This window comes from Ixodes scapularis, unplaced genomic scaffold (assembly GCF_016920785.2).
Source record: "Ixodes scapularis isolate PalLabHiFi unplaced genomic scaffold, ASM1692078v2 PGA_scaffold10__122_contigs__length_95168666, whole genome shotgun sequence".
Taxonomy (NCBI): Eukaryota; Metazoa; Arthropoda; class Arachnida; order Ixodida; family Ixodidae; genus Ixodes; species Ixodes scapularis.
Genome location: NW_024609836.1, coordinates 86281385 through 86303506, shown reverse-complemented (window position 1 = coordinate 86303506; position 22122 = coordinate 86281385). Strand labels below are relative to the sequence as shown.

At 46.7% G+C, this 22122-nt stretch overlaps 1 protein-coding gene across 1 annotated transcript; it reads left to right on the top strand.

Moving 5' to 3' along the window:
• Positions 1–7968: 7968 nt before the first annotated feature.
• LOC8025836 (papilin-like) lies at positions 7969–21571 on the top strand. Its single transcript, XM_042288764.1, has 8 exons — positions 7969–8014; positions 10044–10244; positions 12440–12622; positions 16360–16437; positions 17413–17688; positions 18648–18860; positions 20511–20684; positions 21495–21571. The coding sequence occupies exons 1-8, from the start codon at positions 7969–7971 to the stop codon at positions 21569–21571; spliced, it is 1248 nt and encodes a 415-aa protein (XP_042144698.1).
• Positions 21572–22122: the final 551 nt, after the last annotated feature.

Here is a 22122-nt window from a genome sequence, read left to right as displayed (position 1 = left end):
GTATAGGTCAATTGACAACAATTTCCCCTCCAACTTTGGGAAAGGGGGGATTTAATTGGTTATGGATAACGTGACGTGAGGTCACGTGATCTAAACAGCAATTCAATTTTCTCGCTATATATAGCTGGAGAGGCACAGACGGGCGGACAAAATTTTGAGATAGAGTGGTTCCGTTAAAATACATTCCATGAACTAGCTGTTCTCATACTCATTGACACTCCGAAGATTTTTCTCTGTTTTGTCATCCCGCATTTCGCACAATTTTATGTCATAAACTATGTCGGATTGTTCACGACAGCGGCCTATAAAACAAGCTTTTTAGAGCGGAGCTGTTAAGGGCTAGGTTCCCCAGGATCGTGTCCGTGTATGTCGACACAAACCTACCTGGACAGCTACCGCCATCTATAAGCGACGGCGGCAAGCACAGAACCAGTATGGTTTCCGCCGTAGCTCGTAGATGGCGTCAACCTTTCCAGCTATAATAGCAGAATGGACAGTTGGGTGCGTTGGTGGGAATTCATCGTAGGAAACAGCGCGAAAAACAGACGACGACGAAGAAGAAGCACACAGTGTATCGAGTCCAGCTCCGCTGGTCTTCCCTCTTCAGGAAAGTGGAAAGGCTCAGCGTTTTTTTTTTATGTTTTATTGATTACACAAACTTTTTCACTCGTTTCAGTATGATAAACGCAAAAGATGCAGACGGGTATTCTTAACAGGAAATCAATGTCATCTTTATTCATTATTTCTGATTCACGTCGGCAGAATGCACCACACTTCACAGAAGCCCCAAGCGAACAAAACGAAGATTATGACGCGCATTTTATGCACAAAAGCTCCAGCGGCACACGCTGGTCTGTCGTGTTTCTTTGACTCGTCCTTCGCTTTATCTTCTTTTTCGCATCGTTTTTTTTTTATTTAAGATTACTACCTGTGATGACATTCTGTAGGCCAATACTAATCGAGATAACTCCGTAATCGAGATAAGCGCCTGAGAGTTGCTTCACCTTTCCTGCAAATTAAAAATAAAAACAAGATTCAGTCGTAAACTAGGAGTTTAACTGACAATATATTGTCTCAACCAAAAGCGCGAGCTGTAGCCTTTGCTGTAGTCGTACTGCACCGACTGATTTTCTCACCTTCTACATAATTCTAAGGTAAACAAACTTCTCGCAGTTGTTTGGTTGGCCGCATTTGCAGTACGAACTAGGAGGAGGTGATGAAAGCGTTGATCGTCTCCTTTCTTCCTCGCCACGCGAAAACGCAGCACATGCGCATTTGTGACCGACCGCCGCAAGAGGTGACCGCCCCTACATTGCAAACGCTCCCCATGTTCGAGATGGACACTGTCTTCAATCTAGGACCTCTAGCTTCCAAGTCAAAACTGCGCGCCCCCTTTACGTGTCGCACTCTCCCAATAGTGAGCGATTTTTATGCGAAAACATAAACTGGTCTCATAAAGCGAGCTGACGTCATCAGTTTGAACCGCGAAAACGGCTCCTGGTTTCTGCGATCCCAATAGCAGCGACTCGCCTTCGGTTGCATTGGCTTGCGCGCGTCGACGGGGCTCCCATTGGCCGCTGCGCCACGGCCTCCGAGATCCCGAAGCACGCGCGCGCTAGTACGCAGCGGACGACAAAAGGAGCGGACGAGCAGAAGACAAAGGGAGCGGACGAGCGGCTTGCATGCTTTTGCATTCACAAATCAGAAGAAATGCTTAGGTGTGATGATTATGATGATGATGATGAGGATCTGGCTTGTTCCCATTGAAACAGGCGAGCGCGAACTAAGTTCGTGCCCAAGCCTGGGAGCGAGGAGATCTTAATGCCCCCTGAGATGGATCTTATTCCAGCAATGTTCAAGTCTTCGTTTAGTGGCCACTACAAGCCTGTGCAGGCCGCTAGAAGGCCCCTTTATCTGCGTAGCTGCAGAGCTTTGTGCATCAGAGTAGTCTGCTTGGTTGCGCCTGATTTCAGTAATTGTGAAGCCCAACGCCCTAGCGAGCACTAAGGTGCTCTGCAGGCGTGGGCACCGGGACGGCTAAAGTCCCGCACAATCTAGCACAACGTGCTCCACCGTTTCATCATAACCTCCACAGACCCGACATGCGCTCGAGGTCACCGTAGCATCAAACCGGCGTCTGTAAACTAGTGTTTGGAGGGCCCCGGCGCGTGCTTCAGACAACAAGTTGCTGCCCAGGCTGTTGTCGTACAGCAGTGCTTCCGATGCGATGGTTGTTTTGTGGGTCAGGTACACTTGGAGCGTCGACTTCGTTTGTGCGTCTCGGAGCCATTGTTGGGCCTCGTTGTCACGGACTTTCTTCTTAACCTCTGACGCCCATTCCCTTTCTGATGACGCTTCAACGGGGTCAGGAAAAAGGCCATACTTGTGCTCAAGTTGATGAAGGCGCTTCTGCCAGCGTGTCCGCAGCCCCGTCAGGTGAGTGTACATAAACAACCTCCTGGCCCACCTGCAGCTGTCCATATGGCGAAGACGCCCGTAGCAGGTAATCTTGCTGGTCGCCTCCCGAGCCTCAAAGGAGGACCAGCTCAGATCTCCCTGAACTGCCTCGTTGGCGACCCCCCCGTAGCAGCCCAATGCCTGGCGTCCGATCTCTCTCTGTCGGCGTTCCATATGGGCTCGGACATCACAGGGAACGTATACTACGGCATTTGCAAATGTCAGTCCAGGTAATACTACCGCTTCCCAGAGCTCCCAGGACACAATGAACCGATTGCAGCTCCGAAGGCTTCGCTTACGGAGAATGTTGGCTCCTCGTGTGACTGCGTGGCGAAGATAAGTGTGGTGGTCTTGTAAGTAGTCTGCCGCATATGACAGTGGGATGCCCAAGTACTTATATGAGTCGAGTATTGGCACATCGCATCCGCCGAGGCGAAGGCTGCCGAGCGTTGGCTCGAGGGAGCCTGAAAACACAATCGCCGCTGACTTGCCCGCGTTGAAGCTCAAGCCAAGCTCCATACCCTCATGAGTGCATATGTCAAGAAGTTGTTGCATTTCAGACACTGATGCCGCAGTCAGTCAGTGGCGGATCCAAGGGGGGTCGGGGGGGGGGGGGGCGACGGGGGCGGCCGCCCCCCCCCCCCAAACAAGGTCGACCCCCCCCCCCCTCCCCCCTTCTCGGAGGGCAATTTGACATGGGGGGACCCCCCGGTGCACACGAAAGAGTGGGAGAATAGTCCCCTGACAAATTTTCCGCCCCCCCCCCCCCCAAAAAAACTGAGTTCTGGATCCGCCCCTGCAGTCAGTATCACATCGTCTGCATAAGTTAGTCCTGGCAGAACCCAGTTGACGGTCTCGCCATGCTCCAGGTGAGTTAGAGGAAAGCCCAGCCATGATCGGATGAGCTGCTTCTCTAGAGTGGTCACGTAGAGCAAATACAAGAACGGAGATAGTGGGCATCCTTGCCGCAAGCCCCTCGTCACCAGCACCTCCTCAGACGTACCCTCACCGAGTTGGGTTCTAACCGTGTTACCATCGTATAGACGGTAGATGAGCGCTGTCCACTCCGGTCACATGTTAAGATCCTGAAGCTGACAAACGAGCCGGGCATGTGCAACGCTATGTAGGCCTTCGCGATGTCTAGAAAGCAACAGATAAGATTCCTTTTTCTCCCTTCGGGCCACCTCAATACATTTTGTAAGGGTATATATGTGATATTCCAATCGGCGCCCCCGTCGGGAGCCTCCTTGGAGTTCCGTCAGTAAACCCTCTTCCTCCGCCCATGCGGTCATGTGCTCTTTCATGATGTAAGCGAAAGTCCTATACACCGTACTTGTTACGGTCAGGGGTCTGTAGTGTCGAAGATAATGACGATCACATCCTTTTTTAGGAATCAGTACGACCCGACCACCCCTCCAGTGCGCGTATAAGGGACACCCTCCCGATTGTTACACTGGTAGCGTCATCCGGCGTAAAGGCCCTACCTTCCGTCGGGCTTAAATCCTGTAGTTGTGCCGCTTTCGGAGGTGAGAACACCTCTACCAAATGATCTGTAAGACATTGTCCCAGTCGCTTTGTTGGCTGCCCTGTGTCTTCGTCTAGGATAGTGAGGCGCTGCTCCCTTCCGTTGAGAGTTCCTAGGTACCTCCAGAACTTCCTACGTGCATCTCTTCCGCTTGCACTGATTTCTCTCGTTGTGACCATGTCAGCCTGAGCCATTTTCTCTTGGACAAGTTGCTTTGCGGCTTGCTTCTGGAGTTGGTACGCATGCCACTTTAAAGGAGCTTTGTCACTGTGGCCGCCAAGAAAAACCGTGCGGTGCTCCCTGTTCAGCTCTTGTCGCAATCTGATGGCGGCTTGTACTTCCGCGTCCCACCATCGCTTTCTTTGTCGTCGTCCACCTCGTTCTTTTGTAGAATGCTGCTTGATGAGGCGCTTTAATTAGTCCACATATTCTTCTTATCCAGACGCACTCACCCTCTTGCTGCTGTTCTCGAACTCCTCCACAACTTTCTCAGCTGCCGTTGGGGATAGCCGGAAACCGCCTGTCCGAGGGGGCTTTTGTTTTCTTAGTTGTTGTGTTGCCTTTGAGAAATGTAACCTTACTCGGTTGTGGTCGCTCCCAACACTATTGTCACCAGCTTCATCGATGTCTGCGTGGACAAGGTAGCGGGCCAGCTTCTGTAAAACCAAGGCATAGTCAATGCAAGTTTTGCTTCCACGGGCACTCCACGTATATTGCCCTTCACATGAGGCTCTAAGGTTGGCTATCTCCAGAGCGTTATCTTCGTCCATCTGCATCATCATTCGTCCATTCTCGTCCTGCAGTCCATCCAGTTCATGCAGGTGTCCGTTGAAGTCACCCATAATAAGAATCTCTCTTGTAGCTGCAAGGGCCTTGGCATCGGTTGTCACACAAGCCATTAAACACTGGTTCTCTTCTCTGCGCACAGTTCCTACCGACAGGTACACTATGCAAACGGCTACAGGGATACATATAGGATCTCCCCTGTCACCCAAATATGGTCCCAGCACTCTTGTGGCTCCTTCTGCCATACTGATGTATTGCGCCACACTACGCCCACTCCTCCACCTCGGCGCTGACCTTCCACACGATTGCGTCCAGCCCAACACCAATTTTCGTTGGTTGGAGCTTCTTCCAGATCACGTAGGTGCGTCTCGGCTACCCCAAAAAGTATAATTTTTTCGTCCTCCAACTGGCTGAACAACTCTTCCCATTTTTGCTGCCGTCGGGCTCTTTAGAGATTGAGATACCCTACCACCTCTGTCGGTCGTCTGCTGCATCTACGTCGCCTTTGTCCTTTTTTAATACTACTGATTCTGACATTTGCCCGCTTACCCCTGACCCCCCTCACTGAAAGCGCTTTTAAACCTTTTGCCGTTGACAGTGGTAGCCCAGCTGCTGGTTCACCATCTCGGTCACGATTGCACCCAGATCGTGGAGGGGAGGTACCACATGTGTATACAACTGGGCGACATGTGCTGTCCTTGGGGAGGTCCAAGGTCCTGAGGAAGGCACCGGGAGTCCCCCACTTGAATCTGTCCGGCGCTGAGGGTGGAGTGGAGGCATCTCGACAGTGCCATCCAAACGCTGCAAAATTGTTCTGTGCGGCCTGTGTGGACCTCAGTGGTGAAAACCCTGGAACTCCAGTCGCCGGTGGCAGGTGTATGTCCGAGTCTACGCACCGAACTTGCTGTTCGATCCCGGGTGTCGGAGTGTAGTTTACCACAGCAGGAAAAGGCAGCTGTTGTCTCACCTCCGCGTCTCTGGGGAGTGGAAAGGGATTGTCTGTCACAGTGTTCCCGAAGGGCCGCACTTGCGGGAAACTTTGTTGGGGCCTCTTTGTGTATGGATGAGCCCTGGAATCTGGCCGACAGGAATGTCTTGATGGCTTGAGCAGGCGAAATGCAGTCGTCCGGTGGCTCTTTCGGTGAGCATCGTTGAAGCCGCAAGGAGGTTTCGTCCTCTGCTCTTCGCGGTTCCAATGGTAGCGCCGCTCCAGGTTTCCTGGAGCTTTCCACGATTGGCTTGCTCTTCCTCCAACGCCTCTCTGTACAGCACTTTCTAAAAAACGCCTTGCCACTTGTGCCTGTAGTTGGGGCACCGCACAAGCACCCATTTCTCCGTAGTGCACGCCATCTTTGTCCATAGTGTTGTAACCAATCCCCAAGCTTTTTTTTTTTTACAGCTTAATTACGTTGTGTAAATCTGTTCTTGTTGTTGTCATCAAACATTTAATTTCACACGTACATCTCGTCACTTTGCAAACCTCTCGCCCTTATTCCACGCGGAATAGGCAAAGAAGGTGAAATTACCTGATCCAAAGTCAAAGTGCAACGACATGCCCAACTCTAGGTTGTGCAACATACACGTTGACTTAACTCAAAAAAAAAAAAAAAAACGCATTCCATTTTATTTTTAAGCAAATCAAACTTTATGTTTATATATATTTTTTTTTTTCATGAAATAGATTTCAGGCTTCCTGTTTACGTAAAAAGAAGAATGTGCTTCCTGAACCTTTTCTTTTCTTTTAGAATTGTTTCTCATTGTTTATGTTGTTTTTGTGTAGCTGTACAAGAATCTTTCTAAGCGATTCCGCAGTCGTTGGCTTTTGGCCTGAACCAGGCACATCTTTCGGCCTTCGTCCTATCAAGGTCTGTATCGAACGTTTTCGCTCAATGTCTTGTGTGTATGCAACAGGCGTAATCATTAGACCAGCATCAATTTTGTTCTCTACCCTCACTCTCTAAAAACCGACGGTTCGCAAATGCTCGCTATCTTCGTAATGCCTGAATAAAACGACTAGAAACGACCTTCCCACACAAAAACTAGCAGCAATATAGCGCGTAAAAAAAGAAAAAGTAATCAACGTGTATTTTCCTATGGAAACGATTAAAACTGTAACTATGAGACTTCGTTAACAGTCGTGTTTTTGCCATGCAATGAATGGGCGACGTGAACGTTTGTTCTCATCTTCAAGTATGTATGCGTCTAGGGTTCTATTTTGTCCAACCATATAATAATGTTAACGTCTTTTTTCTATAACTGAATATTCTACCGTTAAATTTTGCGTGTAACTTTCTATCCGTAATTACCCAAAAAGACGCACCTTACCCCAACAACGACAAAGACTTTTTGGTTTCGCCATTGCTACATAATGCAAGCGCAACGACTCAAGCTCGGAAAGAAATGATGATAATGCAATCAATTCAAAGGTGCAAGCGAGATAGACAAGTGCGGAGATAATAATCGCTGGAGAAGGGGAAGAAGGGGAACAAAGGACAAACACGAATCTCCAAACACAGCTACGTGACTGCGCGACCGACTCTTCACTGAAACTAAAGAGGTCCCTGGTTCAATACCAGAACAAAGCGGATTTTTTCGGTACCGCGTCACTCACATAGCTGTGTTTGGAGGTTTGTGTGTGTATTTTGTTCCCCCTTGTTCCCCTAGTTACTATCAAAAAAAAAATTTCGATGTTTCTGTGACGTCCTCAGTTTCCACATGTCTGCCGCAGCTTTGTTCTAAATTGCGATATTCAAACACTGCCACTTCAACGAAGCTTTGGTACAAATACTTTGCAAGCGAAATAATAGTTTCAGAACGTTTCTTTATTTTTTTCTTTCGGCGCCGCGCAGATTTGTGAATGGCATATATATTCAAAGCACGGTCGTGAACTGGCAACTGGCATCTAATAATCGATTGGTAAATGAATTATACCATTAAACGTGTACTATTTCTCGTTGTTCTCTCTTACAGCAGCTTTGTATCACCAAAAAAAATATATTTCTTGCTGTTATTTATTTATACCGGTGTATTTTTATAAATCACATTATCAGTTTCCTAATTGCAATATTTCTACTTTCAAAGGTTCAATGGCTAACTGTTTGTCTTGACAAATGACACGGAATACTTAAAAAGGAAAAAAAAAAAAAGATCCCCTGCAACGGATTTAGTTGGCAACACTAACGTGGAATAAAGAAAGAAATATGCCTAACATACTTAATAACATCTTTCTGATTGCAGCTCTCACAGGCGAGTGCCTTTTTTTTAGTTTCCTGGTTTTTTTGCACCAGTAAAATTATTTCATTTCTGTAAACAAAACTTTCGGCATTGCTTACACTTTTATATCAAATACACTTCAGCAAACTCAATGGCTACAAATCTTCGAGGTCCAATATTTGAGTACTCTCTCGCAGGTCTTTGCGTGAGCATCACTTGAGGATTATCTCGGAAAGCCAGGTTTCAATCAGCTAATCTAATTGGAAAGGCAAACGTTATTATCCTTCAATCGTGATGCCGTTATTGTGCCATAAGGGCGTCTTTTGCCGTTCAAACTGCGTAAATACGAAATGCCGACAACGGCACTTTTTAGTGAGTCACCAGATCAAAGAAAGACCAATGATCGCTTTACCGTAAACACCTCGGTAATTAAAAACGTATACAGTCACAAACTTTCGGGACAAAATAATCAACTTCAAGCGTTTACGGTAGGACCAGGCTACAATGATCGCACTTTTGCACTAGCAGCCTCGGTCGATTGAACCTACAGATGATTAAATTGCCAAACACTACCTGTCTACTTGCAAAGTTTGAGCGGCAAACTTAATTACCAATGAAAGGGAGCGTTATCTGGCTGTCCGTTTTTTATATTGCGTACGACAACTGGCATTTTTTCAGTGTCTAATTATAACAGCTTTTGATACTGAGATTTCTTCCTTAGTATTCCTGTCAAATAAGGTGGCAATATAAAAAGCTGCTCTGAGACTCTTCAACATATAAAAAGCTGCTCCGGACTGTTCACGTCACATCTGATTTCAGCTGTCGGTGATATACAAAGTGACTCATTTTATTTCCGCGTCGAGGCGGTTGCCTATTGTTCGCCGTCACTTAGCAGTAGCCGGCGCACAATCGTCGGGAAGCAATGGCGGCGAACAGCAGAGCGGACAGTGTCCCCGTTATGATCACGACGGGGTGGCGGTTACGAATCGAGAAAGCTTCTTGCGTGGTGCCAGTGTGACGAAGGGAAAACTCCTTCGCGAATCTGGCCACGTGTACGACATGAAGGAGGTCCGTTTCGTCGGACAAGTGAATGTCACGGCGCGCTGTACTCCGCAGACGAAATTGAACGCGCCCGCAGAAAACGCCGAGCTTCGCGTGAGTACAGACATAGAAAGAGAGGGAAGAGAGGATCCATCTCGGACCATGGGGAGCGTTAGCAATGTAATGGCGGCCGCCTCCTGCGGAGACTGGTCGCGAGTGCGCATGCACTTTCGACCGCGCGGTGAGGGAGAAAGCAGGCGCAAAGGCGGAGGCGTTTGCAGACGATCAATGATTTCGGCACCTCCTCGCAGCTCGCATTGCGAACGCGGCCCCTAAATCACGTGACCCCAATTCTGTAATACAGCCCTACCGAAAAATCCGGTATAACTTTTCACTATCCGGATTATGGAACCGGAAATTTGTTTCTGGAAACCCAAAATCCAGATTTCAGACAAAGGAATAATTTCTGAAAACCCAAATCCCAGATAGAATCCAGATAGAATCCAGATAGATTTCCGGTTCCATAATCCGGATAACGAAAAGTTATACCGGATTTTTCGGTAGGGAGGGTCTCTAGAAATGGCTGTATAGCCTAGATTTAAGAGATTTAAGTAGGGAGAGCGTTTGACATTTAATGGCGGACGCCTGCCCCCGCAGATGGGGTGCATGTGCGCATGCGTGCGGTTTCGCTGAGTGGCGAGGTTGAGCCAAGGTTGGAGACACCTGCAGGCAATTTCATCTCCTTTTCCCAACGTGTCTCGCAAACGCGTCCCGTGCACCACATGGCCCTGTTGGAGTAGTGTGAAACACTCTTAGATCTAGGCATCTGTGACGTATCTAGCTGGCACTTTGAGGCACACTCCTTGGGCATGCGCAGTGTGGGACGTCAGACACACCATTCGAAGACGCGTTTAAGGCAACATGATAAAAGGAAAAGAATATCCCGCTCAAGCGGAACTAACAAAGACGGTGCGACCAGTACAGCTGTTCATTTGAAGTTTTTTTCTTTACGCGGATCCAGTTCTCCAGAGTGGCGCTTCTAGTGGATCTTATCCTATAGTCTCTGGGTATTCTCGCTACGACGACGAAGACTCTTCTCTCGCTAAACCACCCCGACTGTCATTGGGCCCACACAAGAATGAAGAACTAAGAGGCCCGGAAAAGGAAACGGAGAGCGAGACCACCGATTCCGCGTCAGATGAACTGCAGCCGGGATACACTGGTAATGTATCGGTGCAATTGTTCCCTCCGAATATACTTTCCTTTTCTGAGATTTATATTCGAGATATTCGAACGTTCGTACATAATACCAGTGCGTCAGACAGTTTCTCGAGTAAACTATTTTCGGTCCAATCTGATTCCGGCACGAGCCGATCGGAAGGTTGAAGGACGAAGCAACGAGCTTGAAGATAACGGCGTCTGTCAGTGACAGTTTGAGTAGATCGTTCCGATGAATCCGATAACGATACCCGATAATCCACCACCGCCTTTGCGCATGCGTCGTATTGTTATGGGGTATATCGAAGCTATTGGAACGATCTAGTAAACTTCCCTAATATGTAAAAATAATCCGTGAGCGTCTACGTCTCAGCAGATTGTGCATCAGGCGGATCACTCGGATTTACAGAGAGTAGAGGAGTACAAATACCGGTTCGAATCGAACAGTGCCGAGTCATCCGTAGCTTTTTACACTTTAGAAAACCGGTTCTCGTGGATTTCTCTTCTACTGTGAAGGCTATGAATGACGCAGTGCTATTCGATTCGAACCGGTATTCGCTAGAGGTGTGCGAATACCGGTTCAAATGGAATAGCTCCTTTCCCACGCGCAGCCAGCAAGTCTACTTCAGTGATACGTCAGCGCCCGGCTGATCTAACTACGTGCATATAAAGGCACTTTAGCTTTAACAACTTAGACCGCCTGTGCATGCCATCTGTCCATCTGTCTCCCATTATTTCTTTTTCTCTCGGTCCGCGCGCAAGAAACAAATACAGTCACGCTGCGACGGCACTTACCGCGTCATATATATAGCAGTCGGATTCGCTTTTCGGCCGGCAAATGTATACCCACTAAAACTATACATTTGGTGCATATTAACAAAGTGCAGCGGTAAAAAAGAAAATATACAACTTACCTTCTGTTTTGAAACTCCACGTGCGACTGAGCTGACTGAGCCGGCAGTGTTGGTGCGTCGGCACAGGAGCGCGGGACGAGAACTACGTCATGCCGTCGACGCGCCGCTGATTATCAGTGTTGCCAAGCTGCTTGAGCCGTAGTTTCGGTTTCGCCGTGCCATCGGAACGAAACTTGGATACGCGATATCTACAAAACTATTCACACTACCGGAAAACAACTTATATCTCGTGATTCAGGGTCGCCGACTTCTACTAAACAGATCATAACCCAAAAATCGTAAAAATGGAGTGGAGTTGCCCTTTAACAGTTCTCGCACTTGGTTAAACGTTTCTTCTACATTTCAAGCAGCGGTCTTAAGGTGGCCTTTGTTCATTCGTTTTATAAACCGGAAGTCCTCTGGGCCGTCAAAGACTGGAGCACCACCTTGTGGCGTTTGCCATAAAAAGGGTCTATAGTGGAGTGGGCAATCGTTGCAGGTGTTACCACAGCTTCGCTGTCCAACTACCTTCACGGCGTGGATTGGAACCTTATTTTTTTTTAATTGACCTCTTAGTTGCAAGGTACACCTTGCGCTGTCTCTTCTTTCTTTTTGTCTTTGCTTTTAGGCCTTCAGTTCGAGATGAAAAACCAACTATAAACCGTTACAACTCAAAAAGGTAGGGCGAGGGAAGGAAAGGTTGGGGAAGAGGAAGCAGAAGGAACGCTGGAGAGGTGGAGGGAAAACCTCCTCCTTCTCTACCCAGCGCTCCGTTCGCTTCCTCCTCAACGACCTTCCTTTCCCTCTCCCTACCTTTTGAGCTGTAACTTATTATAGCTCGACTTACTATTTTTTTTTTTTTTTGTACTGCGAACGCGTCCCATCAACCATGGCTGCGATTGAGCAGTTGAAAACACTCATATCTAGGCACACTAGAAACGCCCGTTCACACACGTGCGACCAAGTAGGACCGGTTGAGACAAGACCGGTTTTTAAGCCTCTCGCGACGGCTTAAGACCTGCTCCGCAGCAGCACATCCAGTCCTATGCCGTCGCAAGAGACCTATAAACCGGTCTTGTCTCAGCCGGTCCTACTTGGTTCCAAGTGTCTGAAGAGGCCTTTAGATCTAGGCATCTGTGACGTATCCAGCTGACATTTCTGAGCAAGCTCCTTGGGCATGCGCAGTGTGGGACGTTAAACACACGAGTCGAAGACGCGTTTGAGACATCATGATTGAAGAAAATAAATATCAAAAACAAATGTGTGAAGTCCAGTTGGAGCATTTCAAGTCTCGTTCTGTACGCAGACCCAGTTCTCCAGAGCGACGCTCCTGGTGGAGACGAAAACGGCAACTATTACGACGAGGCCGACGACGAAAACTCTTCTGCCCATGCGCCGCCCCGACAGCCAACTGGGACCAACAATAGTAAAGAAATAACCGGCCCAAAAAAGAAACATGAGAACCAGACAACCGAAGCAACGCCAAACGGTGAGAACGCGGGATACACTCCTAATGTACTAGATCGGTGGTTCAGTTCCAATATTGTCACGGATGACAAGTGATGAGGCGTCAAATGACTGAGTAAATTAAACGTTTAATCGGGCGAACTTGTGCCCAAAATAAAGAAGGAAACAAAAGATAACAGTAGAGCGTCGCGGGCGTCGAAGTCGGCGAAAGAGCAGAGTCGGACGCTGGGGCGAAACTGGCTGGACAAGGTTGCGGAAGGCCTCTTATCTAGAGTGAATCACTATCTCGAAGATTCGGCGGAGAAGGTTCGAGCGTAGCGCGCTCGGGGCGAGAATTAACACGCACTTTCTAGAACAACAAAATCAGGGATGAACGATAGAAGGTATGTCCGCAGCAAGAATAAACAAGAATCTTCTATAAGTCCGTGACCATGTGCGCGGCAATATACATCCCGTCCTCGACATTATTAATCGATGAACAGCATTCGAATGAAAACAGCTGAAGAAACACAGAGCCAGTCTTGAGTATCTTATTTTCACTCCGCAGCCAATGTGATAGCGACCGATAGGAAGGCGGATGAACAAATCCGAGAGCAACGAGCGTGAAGATTTTACGCCCAGCGTTGCGACAAGAGTTTCAGTAGATTGCTCCGATGACCCCGATGGTGACACCCGATATTCCACCTTTGCGCATGCGTTGCTCTTTATCGGGTATTGTTATCTGGGATAGCGAAGGTATCGGAACGATCCAGTAAACCTGTTTAATACATAAAAATAATCCGTGAATAAAATTAATCCGCAGACCGTGCACCGGGCCGATCACTCGGATTTAGAGATGGTAGAGGTGCGCGAATACCAGTTCGAACCAAATAGCGCATTGTTATCCCTAGCTTTAACACTGTTTAAAAAAGCGGTTGTCGTGGCCTTCTTTTTACTGAGAAGGTTACGAATGGGGGGGTATAGTAATATTCGTTTCGAATAGCGCCGTGTAAATCCTAGTTTTAACACTGTTTAGAAAACCGGTTGTCGTGTTCTTTTCTTTTACATGACGCAGTGCTGTCGTTTCCGAGCCGGTATACGGTTCGAAACAAATTGAATAGCACAGTGTTATTTTGAAGCTTTTAACACCGTGTTAAGACAGGCGTTTGTCGAGGCTTTTTCTTCCACTGAAAAATTTGGCATTCGCACGGCCCTAACAAAGACCGTTCAGGAAACGACGGAACCCGATTTGGACAAAAACGGCGAACAACGCCAAAAAGTTGCAACTTTTCTCCTGCTCAGTCAATCTGCGCGGTTCGCATTCCCGAGTCAGACCACCCTTTTTAATGCCTCGCCATTCGTCCTTCGCTGAACGCGCTACGTGTCAACACCAGCTTGATTCAGACGAGGCCTGCACCCCATGACGTCAAACTAGAAGCCCGATGACGGACGGCGCGACTGTTGATGCGCTTAATCTCTCGCATTTGATAACATAGTCACGTGACCTTGTTGGCGCGGTTAATACCCAGCGGTGTAGGAACAAAGTGTTAGGTTTAGTGCTGTGGAGAGAGTACACTGCAATGGCCTTGAATCATGGAGGTGTTGGGGGTACGCAGGGATAAATACAATCGCAAAACAAAAGAATAGATCAACTAAGAGATACACTCTAAGAAATCTGGAGTGTTTACTTTCCTGAAAATCACTGGGAAGAGCGCTGCAATCTACGGTGGGAGGCAGGCGAATAGAAAGGCTGAAAATACGACGGTTTCTCAAACAATAAATTCCCTCATATTGTTGTCTCGCCTCAAAATAAAGATAGTAACACTAACATTTTCAGGTTGCAGAGTCGATGTTTCTTTCATGCATGCGCGTAATTTCACGCCCGTTGCATGAATGACGTTGTTGTAATAGTCCGAGAAAATGGCGTCTGTGTCCGACCGACATACGTCACAAGCAACGAGGCGTAATTGAGTTCTTATTGGAGGAGAAAAAAAACTATGGAAAAACTTTATTGTATGTAAGTTGCGCAGTCAATGGGGAAAAGGATTAAGGCCTCAGAAAACGTAGAGATAGAACAGCATGATCGGCTGCAGTCTGCAGCGTGCCGATGAATTTATTCGTGTGAATTGGCACATCATAAGCCGGCCATTGGCTCGAGATCATTCAGTCAGCAAAGAAAGTGCAATGCCAGTTGTCGAAGCCACTGGAGTATGCGTCATATAAGAGGTATTCCGAGAAACGATTCAGGGCAACAGTGCCCGCCCTCACACAATTCTCCAAACGCACGAGGCAATTGCCAACTTTTGTTGGACGGTACCGCTTGATCCCCCCACGGTCCTCACTTGGCACAATCATATTTTCTCCTCTCTAGGCCAAGGGAGCCCTACCCTGAATAAGGTTTGAAAGCAATAATAGCGTCATTCCAAGAGCGAGACCATGGCAATATTAGCAGTATACGAGCTGGCACAGAGAACGCATGCATGTTCTGGTTTCACACTAGCCTAGAGCCGTAAAACTGAGCGGAGATTATGTAAACAATGGTGCTTAAGCAGGAAAGGTGCTGTGATATTTGATGTAAATTTAATCGATTTTGAATCTACCGTTTCCGAGAAACAATTTCGCAACACTTTGTCAGCAACCCGTATGTTTAGAACTAAGAAAACAAAACAAAAATCTCCGCTGAGGAACCCCATAGTGACCTTTCACCACCCTCGGTGTCACAGCGCTGACTGTTTTTTTTTTTTTTCTTTTTTTTTAGGTCTAAACATATAATGTCACGGGTGGTGACTAAAAAAACAATAAATAAACAGGAAGAAATAAACGTTTAAAGTGGCGAACTTGTACCAAAAATAAACGAGTACAAAAGATAATAACAGAGCGTCGCGGGCGTCGAAGTCGGCGTAGCAGCACAGTCGAACGCTGGTGCGAAACTGACTCCGCTCGCCTTGCGGAATCCCTTATGTACCCTCGTGGGTTTCTGGATTGTTCGGCGTAGAAGGTTCGGCGCGTAGAACATTCTAACCTCGAATCAGCAAGACGGTTCTCGAATTAACCAGAACATCGCATTACAGTATCAACAAAAATCTGTAGCCGCGGCCAGGAATAGAACCCTGGCCTTCTGCGTGGAAGGCAAGCGCGATAACCGTTAAGCCAACGCGCGCTGCCTACATGGCCAGCTGCGCGCGCGGCAATATTCAGCCGTTCGCCGAGATTGCAGCTATTGAATTGTAAAAGAGTTTTGCAGAAAATTAGCCACTCCAGATTTCTTCAAGTGCAGACTATATAATCTAATCTGGAGGAGCATAAAATAGTTTACGACAAAATAATCCCACTACCACCCAGGATAGATCTGCATCATTTTTTATGGTAAAAAAAATTGCATAACAGCCCCGTGCAAGGTTGTTTAATAAGTCAATAATTTTGCGATTTAAGCACCGCCTTCCGGAAGTAGACCGCGTTACTGGCGTTTTCTTTTTGGCTTGTAGCACGAGAGTCGAATTTGACAGTGAACTAATCATTTTATACAATAAAATTCTTTAGCGTAATCAAAGTAATGAATCTGCAATGACTTCGGACGTATTGTATAAGAAGCTGAGTTGAACAAACGTGCCTGGGTGTCCCCCAAATATGACTTAGCGTTTTTGTTTTAGAAACATTGAATCTAGACCCGAATCTGCATCTAAACACCAACTCGAATATTTCCTGCCGCCCACAGGTTGATGAACCCAGTCGAACCCAGATTCGACTAGTTAACAATACTCATGATTTTCGCTATTATAGGTACCGGAGACGATTATGATGAGGACGATGATGATGATGATTACGATGTGTCTAATGTCATAACATTCGGTACTGAGGGTGAGTATATCTTGACTGGACGCCGTACTACACTCTTGAAAGCTTCTTTGTGCAATATGCGCGCGGAGTCCGCTCAGCACCAGTTATTGGTCTTCCTTAATTGGGTTCCACTGATGAGAAATGTGATCGGTCTCAGGCGAGAGCGTCCATCGGTCTCAGTCTCTAAAGGACGTCCGGCCGATACCACCCAAAAGACAATGCCTCTGTCGTCCACCTCTCCCCCTTCCCGCCAAACATCATCAATAGTGGCATGGCCTCCTTCAAACTCCCAAAGCCTGGCAGTCCAACGACGGAACCATAGAGTGCCCGGTCGCACATTTGGAGCGCGAGCACATGATAGCACAGAGCATCAAAGAGCCATTTCTCGGGGAACCTGGACGTCAGTGCACAGCTTTTGCAGCGGCGAGGACCCGGAACACACTTGTTCCCTCGGGAGAAGTGTGTTTTGGCGTCTCGCCGCAGCGAGGCGCCAGTCACGTGGCTCTCCTCTCATCTATTGTCTGCCGCTCCCCCTTTTTCATTTCGGCGGCCGCTTCTTGTGGTGATCTGCCAGGCCTTGTCAGTATATAGGAGGCAATGGTAGTAGACCCACGCAGGTCCGCCTATAGCTTGCGTCAGCATCGCCGTCAGCGAGTCTCGCAGCGTCTCACGACGAGCGCGACGCTAACAGGCGGTAACGCCAAGACGTTCAGCTTTAGTGTGTGTGTCACGTGGGATGGGATCCACTAACGATCACGTCATTCGCAGGCCTTGCCTTGTAGGTGGTTCAGCCACTTTCCCCTGAGACCTCAAGGTCACTGGCGAAAGACACCGATCGTAATTCTCAATGGCTCAAATTATTTTTTTTTTTTTAAGACAAATCTTTGGGTTACAAAAAAGCCACGGTGCAGAATTCACCGAAGAGCTACTGATAGTGCAGTTCGTATGCAGTGGAGCGCGCCGACAGATGACTAAGGTATGCATTTGCCTGCGCAGCTCCGACGACTAGTACGACGCCCAAAGCGGGAATCAACACACCAGCGTCCCAACCGATGGAAGTTGCTCTGCATGTGCCAGACGCTCCCAGAATTCCAAAAGTATGCACGGAACAGCTAGACGAGGGAGAATGCGACAGCAACGAAGAAAGCACTCCAGCGTTGCGATATTTCTACGATACTGCTACAAATTCGTGCGAAGTGTTCCCGTATAGTGGATGCAAGGGCAACGGCAACAACTTCGCGTCCGAAGAAGAATGCGAAAATAGATGCCGAGGTGAGTACTGGTAGTTTCAACGGTTTCTTGCGGAAGAAAAGTTGTCAACCAGCAATCCATGCAATATCAGATGCTCCTGGAAGCACACTGCCCCACAATGCACTTAAAATACCAATCACTGGTCTTTGATTAATAATGCAATTAAATGCAAAGGTGCAAACGAGCTGGGCAATAACTATACGAAGCACTGGTCTTTCTCCAATTCGTTAAACAAATTAGAAGGACAAGCAGTGTCGATGGGTGGCAAAAAAGGTCTACACCGGGGTGTAAGATAGACGGGTGGGGAAACGAGAGCCAAATGAGCGACCGGATTGTGTCCCCCTCGGGTTTCTCTTTTTCTGTGGCGCCATCTATGTGGAGCACCGCGAACTCTCACTCCGGGTGGGCGATCGGTGGCGACCGGCTAAACTGACGGAGATCGTTTCTCGTGGATTTTCAATGGAGGACTGTCGTGCTCTCGGTTTATTTTGCGCACTCTCCCATAGAGTTCCACGCAAATCCTATTCCGATTTTTTTTCCTCTCGCCGCAGCGCCATCTGTCGCAACTCGGGGGTTCCCGCAAGCAGACGAGTACACAATCCGGTCACGGCGCTGCGGTAGGCTTCTATGGGCCGCTTCCCCACCTGTCTATTTTACGCCCTGGTCTACACTCTTTTTGCCACTTAGACTGAATAGGGAGCTCTTATAGATCATAGTTTTAATTTTATAAACTGATTAATGGTAAGACGAAAGGATAGTATCCCGAGTACACCGCAGGGTTCGCTGAGTTTGTAAGATCTCAGCTCGGACTAAGTCACACCTTGGCCACCCCGTTCCCAAGACGGACTCCCAGAAGGAAGCAGCATCGAAAATATTGAAAAGAACGAATGTTATGGTTAACATTTGCTCAGTACGTTTTGGCTGATTCTGATTCATATCTGCCTTTTTAACATAACTCAATTTCTTTTTATCTCGGCCAGTTGGCGAAGTGTACGACAGCAAGGAAGACGCCCGACTTCCCAGAGTGTGCAAGCTGAGGGCGTCTCATGGTCACTGCGAATCGGGGCAGGAACCACAACTCCGTTACTTCTACAACCAGTACACGGAACGATGCGAGGTGTTCACATACAGCGGCTGCGGGGGCAACGAGAACAACTTCAAAACTAGACATGAGTGCGAAGTAAGATGCAGATGTAAGTACGAGAGAAATTGTGTTTTCCTAACTTAGTAATTAGACGAAATTTTTCTGTCGTCATTGACAGCTCTATAAACACCAAATGTGGCCTCCCATTTTCAATTTTATGGTTTTGTGTTGCATATTAAGGTTTTTTTTATCGGCTTCTCCCAAAATCGTGTGGGAGGCGGGGCGTTTGTAGAAGGCTCAAAACTCGCCACACACTGCGTTTTCTTTCTTTGTTTCTTATTTTTTGTTTGTTCTTTTTTGCTGTTTATAGGGTGTCTGAAATGCCGAGACTCCGTCTGGATTGGGCCGCGAAAAACGGCGCCTGCACGTAGCAATCTAAACTTTTCGTCAAAAGTGTATTTCACAGGTGGGTTTTAACCTCGTAAAAATTACAAGGCCTAGCTCCCTTTTTATACAATATAGGACCTAAACACTGACCAGGGTAACCGGCAGACGGCGACGCAAATGACCGAGTCGAGTGTCGGGGCGTGTTTGGAGCGCGTATTGATAGATGGCGTCGGGAGCAGCGTCGGAAGGTATAGCCGACCAGCCAAAAAAGCAGGCAACACGCAGACAAAATTCCTCATGGTAAGAGCGCCGTCATTACACAACCGCGTTTTCTTTTATATTTGTTACATCAAGCTTTGGTATCATTGTCCGCATTTATTTCTAAACCAGACGTACATTATAAAACAAAAATATGTTCATTTTAATAGACCATGGTCGTCGAGGTGAGTCTCGATATTTTTAAATGGTAGCGCCATCTACAAATGTGCGTCAAACGTGCCCCTCCACTCGACTCGGTGGTCCGCCATTGACCCTGGTAAGTTTTTTTGGCCGTATTTCTTACAAGAAGGGAGCTACGCCTTGTAATTTTACGAGGTAAAAGCCGCCTCTGAAATATACCTTTGGCGAAAAGTTTGGATCGCTACGTGCCGGAGTCGACTCTTGCAGCCCATTTTAGGTGAAGCCTCGGCATTTCAGGCACCCTATATATCAGCAATGATCGGGACTCTTCTTACGGAAAGATACCGAGAACTGTATATGCGCCGCCATTTATGTTTTCACGAAAGAAAACAGAAGCTTGCTGAATGCACAATGAAATGCTTTGGCTGATAATAAAACGGTGGCTATCAAACAAGTGTAAGACTGCTGGCACGCTTGAAAGCACGCTGAAGTTTCTCGTATATTGCAAAGACAATTTTTTATGCAAAACAGTTTTGTGCAAATCACCCGGATCCAAGAAGGACCAATGTGCCGTTTTTTTAGTCGAAGCTGAGCTTGAGCACGTTAGTTGCAAATAAACACTACTGAGAGTACAGACTCCGTTAGAAATAACGAAATAAAATATATAAAAAGATATTACGTGCTTATTATTTTGCAAAATTAATAAACTATAGCGAGGGTACTCAAGTGTAATAGTTGCAGGCTCGTTCTAGCTCCGTAAAACAAATAATATAGGTCAAAATCGAGATCGATTGCACATCACAAAATACTCCGGCTGGCGCAGCCGATCAGAAAACATAAAATCTCGATTGAGATGGAGTGGACAGTGCCTTCGCGCATAAAGAAATATAGGGCGATGCCTAGCAAATAGAAATTCTCGTCAAGTCACGTGAAAGCGACCTATAGATATATATTTTATCGTTCTATTCATTAGACACACCAGATGGCGTTTGCTCTCTCAAGCCGGAAAGAGGACCCTGTAGTATCAAGGTCCCAAGACACTACTGGGACAAGGAACTGGGAGATTGCAAAGAGTTCGTGTACTCCGGCTGCGCCGGCAACGGGAACAACTTTCCAGATCAAGAGACTTGCCGGAAGTACTGCAAAGGTAGGTTTCACTTAAGGGGTTGCTTCATTTGGTGTATTCAATTCCACGCTATATTTTCGAATATCGTCCATCGTTATATTAACGCGCGTTCGTAGGTACGAAGATTTAATCTTGATTAAGCAGAATTTATCAACAAAACGTCGTCTGGCACATGCTTTTAATTTCTTTTTTTTTAAGAACTTTTCATAAGTTTTAACTACGTTGGCAATATGTTTTGCCAGAGCGTATTTGGTTTGGCGTTCATGAGAATAAAGAGTAATGATGCCTTAGAAAACGGTATTTGAAAAAAGTATGGTATGTGGGGACAACACCACGAATTGTTTAAACATTCGAGTTAAACTTAATTAATTCAACGTTACAAAGCGGTCAATGTTCTACTGGTCCTGACATAATCAGTTGAAGTAAAGGCCACGCGCAATGCTTACGAAAAAATCCCAAGGACTGAGCGTTCCTATGCATTTTCTATACGACGTATTTTCGTTGTTCAGCAGTCGAACAAAATTTTTAAAACATTTTGCAATACGATTAACGGAACCAAGAACAAATGCATTTGTATTCGTTTGTCTAAAACAATTATACATCGCACCCATCGGCCTAAGTACAAAAAAAAAAATTTAATTGGTTTTTGGTATTATGTATTCCCAGCCCCAAATGTCGTTTTTCAAGAATCCAATTACCGGCATGTTCTTCAATAATATCTGGACTATTTAATTTGGCTTCTTACTATTACGGGTCAGCTTTTCTTTTTTTCAGCGCGTTTAAGAGTCGCCATTACATATTAACTTTGATTTTTTAATGTATTTCTTACAGCAAGAAGCGCATATCTCGAGTTATGGTGGAATGTTTGGAATGCGATGCAGTCCTGGGTAAAGCGAGGTGACAAATGACGCTTCATCGAGCTGAAGAGCATGCTAGTAAGTATATTTCTTAAGCATATCATCATTGGAATTAAAAATTGGACTCGACACACTAACAAATAGACGCGATTCTCTTCTGGACCTTACGTTTTTTTTTTGTTTTTTTTTTTTGTGAATTTACGATTTATACAGTTAGGGCGGCAGAAAGCGCACGTATCATTGTATTTTATTAATTTGTCATCATAACACCTTTTCTCATGACTAATTGTTGGAGACACGTACCAACGTCTTGAAGTTTTTTTGTGGTTTAGAGACAGGGGCTGCCACTGGGCAATGTTTTTTTGTGGTTCAGGTAAGAATGCGAGCCACCCCATCTGGTGGCGATGATGAGAACGACTGGAAAGGGTGTTTGGATTTGTTCTCGTCTGCTATAAGATCGGTTCTTTCATTGCGATTTTACATTTAGCATAATGTTTTTGTTGTTGTTGTTGTTGTTGTTTTCGTTAGTCCGTTTTGGAGAATGGGGACATTCTTATTGCTTCACCCTAAAGCGAACAACTTAGCCACTGACGAAAAAAAGC